Source organism: Frankliniella occidentalis, unplaced genomic scaffold (assembly GCF_000697945.3).
Source record: "Frankliniella occidentalis isolate FOCC.00 unplaced genomic scaffold, Focc_3.1 Scaffold357, whole genome shotgun sequence".
In the NCBI taxonomy this organism is placed as follows: domain Eukaryota; kingdom Metazoa; phylum Arthropoda; class Insecta; order Thysanoptera; family Thripidae; genus Frankliniella; species Frankliniella occidentalis.
In genome coordinates, this window is record NW_026267480.1 from 8,699 (window position 1) to 14,106 (window position 5,408).

General features: G+C 36.7%; 2 protein-coding genes across 2 annotated transcripts; both read left to right on the top strand.

Moving 5' to 3' along the window:
* Positions 1 to 25: 25 nt before the first annotated feature.
* On the top strand, positions 26 to 3,153 carry LOC127751133 (uncharacterized). Its single transcript, XM_052274224.1, has 4 exons — positions 26 to 770; positions 859 to 1,204; positions 1,292 to 1,372; positions 1,461 to 3,153. Exon 4 carries the CDS (start codon positions 1,810 to 1,812, stop codon positions 3,151 to 3,153), a length of 1,344 nt encoding a protein of 447 aa, XP_052130184.1. The 5' UTR covers positions 26 to 770; positions 859 to 1,204; positions 1,292 to 1,372; positions 1,461 to 1,809.
* Positions 3,139 to 4,375, top strand: LOC127751135 (uncharacterized). Its single transcript, XM_052274226.1, has 2 exons — positions 3,139 to 3,435; positions 3,508 to 4,375. Exons 1-2 carry the CDS (start codon positions 3,309 to 3,311, stop codon positions 4,047 to 4,049), a joined length of 669 nt encoding a protein of 222 aa, XP_052130186.1. The 5' UTR covers positions 3,139 to 3,308; the 3' UTR covers positions 4,050 to 4,375.
* Positions 4,376 to 5,408: the final 1,033 nt, after the last annotated feature.

A 5,408-nucleotide genomic window follows, 5' to 3' on the forward strand; every position in this document is an offset into this window, starting at 1 on the left:
GAGTACTCATGTCAAGCAGACTAACTCCACTTCTCACTTGGCAGTAGTTACTGCAAGTCCTGGCAAACCATCACATTTTTTTGTGAAGCCTCTGTCTATTGGGGAGAAGAAAATAAAATTTGCAGAGGTAAGCTGTAAATATGTAAGAACTGTCTACCTTACACAATTATGTTTGCTTCATATATTTAATTTTTTTATCTTTAGGGTTCTCTTGGTCTAATGAATAAAACTAAATTCGTGGTCAGCCCCTTGAAGACTAAGGTAAGCAGTGTCTCACAACAATGAATGGAGTGACATGACCTACCTTAGTGCATATTATCTTGTTTTTGAAGGAAGTAGTAAAACGTGGAGCACTATGTGATGATTTGGGGTGTGCACCTCTTCCATTGGTAAGTTATACTTCATTGCAGATATTTCCAGTACATATTAATTTTTGTTCTAAATTATCACTGTATTAATTGTCTGCTCTAGGATGAAACTGACACCTGTTTGCGAAAAGATTATGTCAGCAATATAAGAATTCTGAAACGAAGGAAGCCACTACCTAATGTAATTTCTGTATTATGGATAGCAAGTTAGTAGTCTTTTTAAAATTATGTTGGATGATATTTGTCTTTCTTTTTTGTAGACATCCTCAAGTCAATCATCAAATGATTATTTTATCCAATCTCAAACATTTAGGGATATAATAGATGATGGTTCACCATGTAAAAAAAAAAGCAAAAGTTAGCCCAATGATGATTAAAAGACAACGGAAACAAGTCCCAAAGGTCGGTACATCCTTATCATAATTTCAAAGTCTGTCAGTTAATAAACTACTTCACTCTGTAATCTACCTACTCTTGTTTTTATTTTCAGTCTTCCTCAAGCCAATCATCAAACGAATATCACATCCTATCATCAAAAAATAGATTAGATTGTTCACCAAGTAAAAGGATGCTTACGCCCCTGAAAATAACGTGGCAGAAAAGGACATTACCAAAGGTAAAATATGTGACAGTTTACAAAATTGCTGCACCATTTAACCTGCTACTCACCATTCACCTGAACTTGCTTTTCCTATCTGTAGACTTCCTCGAGTCAGTCTTCTAATGACTACCAGATTCAATCTCAAGTCAATGCGATAATGAGGCCAGATGGTGTATCAAGAAAATGTACTGTTAGTCCATTGAAAATTAAATGGCAACAGAGATTGATCCCAACGGTAGGACTGAATGAAGTTTCAGTGTCGAATTCTTTTTCTATTACTGTACCAATACAAATATTTAAATCTGCTGGTTTATTGTTCCAGACTTTGCCTGTACGTCAAACCACAAGTTGTCCTGATCCCCAGACACAGTCACCAACAAGCCAGAGCTCAATGCGGGCAGTTGTAAGATAGCCACCAATGCATTTATTTACCTTCACTCTGAAATTAAGCAACATTAAAATTTCATAGTGAACCTTTTTTTTTTCAACAGGGAGAATCATATTTTCAACATGTGATGTGAATTTGAAACCATTGCCGTTCAAAATATTTACATCCGATGCAGTTGACAACAATGTTTTGTATGACTTGGGCACAGAGGGAAAAGCAAATGATAGTTTTCCCAGCAATTCATCTAGTTTTGTCATAGACAAGACACCACCACTACTGCCAAATTCTCGTAATGATTGAACAAGATATTCACATCACATGGCTTGCCTCTCTCAAAAACTGGAGGATCTAAATTAAAATTTTGGCCAATTTTGGGAAAATTAAAAGAAAGTGAAAATGAGCCATTTATAATTGCTTTGTATTGTGGTGAGTCTGATCCACGAGACATTGATATGTTTTTAGGTGATTTGACCATTGAATTAAATGACTTGCACACCAATGGTTACAATCATAATGGAGAAATCTATCCGTTTGAAGTGGAAAATTTTATTCTTGATGCCCCTGCAAGATCTTTAGTGAAGTGTTGTGTGAGCCATGGTGGGTATGGTGCATGTGAAAAGTGTACTGTAAGGGGGGTTTATGCTGAAGATAGAATGAATTATGCCCTTGTTGGTCCTGAGGTCCAACCCCGGACTGACCAGTCCTTTGCCAATCAAGAAGACAGAGTCCACCACTGTGGTCACTCTCCTCTCCAAATGGTAAATGGAATCGGGTTAGTCTCAAGTTTTAGACTGGACACTATGCATCTCCTGTACAAAGGTGCATTTTCAAGACTTCTTGATGTTTTGTTCACATGGGAAGGGCCTTGGAATTTTACTGCTGAGAACATTCTTGCTGTCACTGAGAAACTGCTGGGATTTGTGGTGTCATGTCCAGGAGACTTTAACAGAAAACCGAGAAAAATAGAAGAGTATTACAAATACAAGGCCACAGAGTTAAGAAGATTTCTCTTGTATGATGGTGTTGTGGCATTCAAGAACCAAATGCAAGACAACATCTACAACTTATTCTGCCTTCTTCACTGTGCCATTTACATTCTTGCCAGTCAACATTTATTGCCAAATTTTATTGATCAAGCTGAATTGTTTTTAAAACATTTTGTACAATATTCTGCTCAGGTGTTTGGCAATCATTTTGTCGTGTACAATGTGCATTCCCTAACTCACTTGGTCGATGAATGTCGTATGCATGGTGTGGTTGAAAATTTTTCTGCTTTTTGTTACGAGAATCACTTAAAAACTATCAAGGAAACTTTAAGGTCAGGATATCTGCCATTAGAGCAAATAGTGAAGAGAGATTCTGAGAGGGGTAATAATAGACAAGTAAAATTGAAATCAAATGACAACTCTGTACAACTGTTCAAGCAGCACATTGATCCCTTGGAACAAGAAAATGGTCATCAATATCAGAAAATTCTTGTGAACAGTGTTGTTTTCAAGCTGGGAGAGAAAAATGGTTGTTTTATCACTACTGATCGGAGAGTTGCCATCCTCAAAAATATTATTTGTAGAAATGAAAACAGTGTACTTTTTATTGGCAACTGTTTTGCCAACACTGAAGACTTGTACAATTATCCTTTAAACTCATCTCAGCTTGGAATTTTCAAAGTTGGGGGTCTGAGCTTAGTAAGGGAGGCTTTTCCACTTGAAAATATACTTGGAAAATGCTGGTTGTTAAAAGATGGTGATAGTCTTGTGTCCATTCCCCTTGTTCACTCCACTCCCCTCCTTCATTAATTGTAAGATGACTTTTTTATTTTTTATTACTTAGTTAAATAAGTGTAAAGCTCTAAATTTGGCATTTTATTTTTCAGTTTGTGCTTCTAAAGTTTGAAGAAGATGAAAGTCTGGAGGTAGCTAAAAGAAATTGGCTTCGTTTAAATGAAGAGAGCATGCAATTTGAGTGTAAATGGCCAAAAGATCTCCTGACTGAAAAACAGCTTGTGTCTCTAATAACAAAACCAGATGGTCCCACAGATGGGTGGGAATTTCACCCTTGTGAAATTATTAATTCTTATGGTAAGAAATTGGAATGCAAATTATACAGCAACTATTTTGTTGCTGTACTTACTTTTCTTACTTTTTTTGCAGACAATTATCTAGATGCCCACTTAGGACGGAAATGTAGACTTACCAATCCTACTTATGAAACAGAAAAGGAACTTGGAACTGGGCGTAGAAAGAAGAAGAAGAATACAAAATTCCATGATAAGAGTGATGAGGAGGAACCTAAGAAAAAGAAGGTGAAAACCAGTGTGCCTGAGCAGCGTATTCCCTCTCCACCTGCAATAGTTCTGGCAACCAAACAAGATTGTCAAGTGTCCAGTGCTAAAGCCCCTGTTCTGGTCTCACAAAGCACCGTCAACATCCGCCTAACAGAAAACAAGAAAACTTTCAACGTGTGCAGAAAAAATAGAGGTTCAAAAGCCGAAAATCTCGATGATCTGAAGAAAATTATGGATGAAAAATTAAAATCTGGAAAGACTGTATCTGCCAAGAAAATGAGCACTACACTATCTGTAAAGGATGTGCCCCATTCTAGTAAAGACAAAAGGAAGTCTGATAGTGAAGAAGATGGAGATGAATTTTCTGATAGTGATGAAGATAAATCTTCTGATACTAGAGATAGATGAAGATAAATCTTCGGATACTAATAGAGATAAAGATAAATCTTCTGATAGTGATAGTAGTTTGGATGGCCCAAACTTAAGGAAACAGGATGGTAAAAAATCAAATATTTTTGACACTGATACTTGTTCTGAAGATTCAGCTGAGAAAACTCCTCAGTCAGCCTCAAAGGAAGACGACCAGGTCAGATCACTGTCACCACCTACTGATGCCGTGGGAGACAACCTCAGCTCCTTTGGGAGCTCACCACCTGCTGCTACCAGTCAAAACGGTATTGCTGAGAACATTACTGATGCTATCCATCTAGCTAGAAGGACACCACCTGCTGCTACCAGTCTAAACTGTGTTTCAGATGAAAGTAAGTCCTCATGTCTATCATGCATGTATATTAATATTTTTATTATCTGTATTACTACTTCTATTGGTGTAATGGGTCTACTTTGTATTTTAGCTTTCAAGATCACAGTATTAAGACTGTTGTCTGAGGTAAATCAGAAAACTGAAACCTGCTTGGCTACTACTACAAGATTAGCTTTGCACACATTGCCCAATGAAAAGGCTATTACCAGGCCAACAGGTTTACCCCTTTTTCCTCTTAAAACTCAAAGCGAAATCGAAACAACTGAAAAAATTCTAGAGAAATCTGACGACAATATTGCAAACTTGGTAAGATCAACCTTCTTATATTCTGAATGTTTAGTTTGGTTTAATAATGCTATATTTTCTTTTCATCTCCTTGTATTTTTGTTTTGTTTAGTCAATCTACCTTAGCAGCTTTGTATTCAAAGATCCTGAAAAAGAAAGAAAATCAGCTACCAATGTTATGGAGGAGTTGATGTGGAATTGCTGCGCTAAATTCTATAGCATGAATGGCAAGAAAGGAAAAAAGAGCTTCTCCAGTCTCCATATGTGGAAAGCTGTGAAAGGTATTTTGTTTTCTAATCAAATTTTGATATCTATTCTACTCCTTTAAATTTGTAACAATTATCTTCTCTGTTTCTCCTTTCTTGTCTTAAATAGGTGCTATTTCCTGGAAAGTAGATGGCTCTGATCTATCTGAAACAAAGGCTGCAGTTCAATCGTGGCTGAAATACGCAGGCTATATAAGTCAAGAAGATGGGTCGCCGAAGCTACAAGACAAAAACAAAACTCAAGAAGATGGCTCGGAGAAGAAACGAGCCAAAAAAAAACCTGCTGAGTCACGTAAAAACAAATCAAAAAGAAGACTAGTTGATTAGTTACTACTTTGTTCTCACTTCTGTGGCTACATGTGTTAGGGTTTTATTTTTCCCTTATTGCAGCAGAAATGTTCCTTTATTTAACATCCAGACAGATGTTTTTGTTGTTCTTTGTTTTCTTAATCT

Coding starts and splice junctions, on each gene's coding strand:
- LOC127751135 (XM_052274226.1), top strand. CDS start 3,309: ATGCAATTTGAGTGTAAATGGCCAAAAGATCTCCTGACTGAAAAACAG. Junction 3,436..3,507: donor TGAAATTATTAATTCTTATG/GTAAGAAATTGG, acceptor CTTTTTTTGCAG/ACAATTATCTAGATGCCCAC.
- LOC127751133 (XM_052274224.1), top strand. CDS start 1,810: ATGTTTTTAGGTGATTTGACCATTGAATTAAATGACTTGCACACCAAT.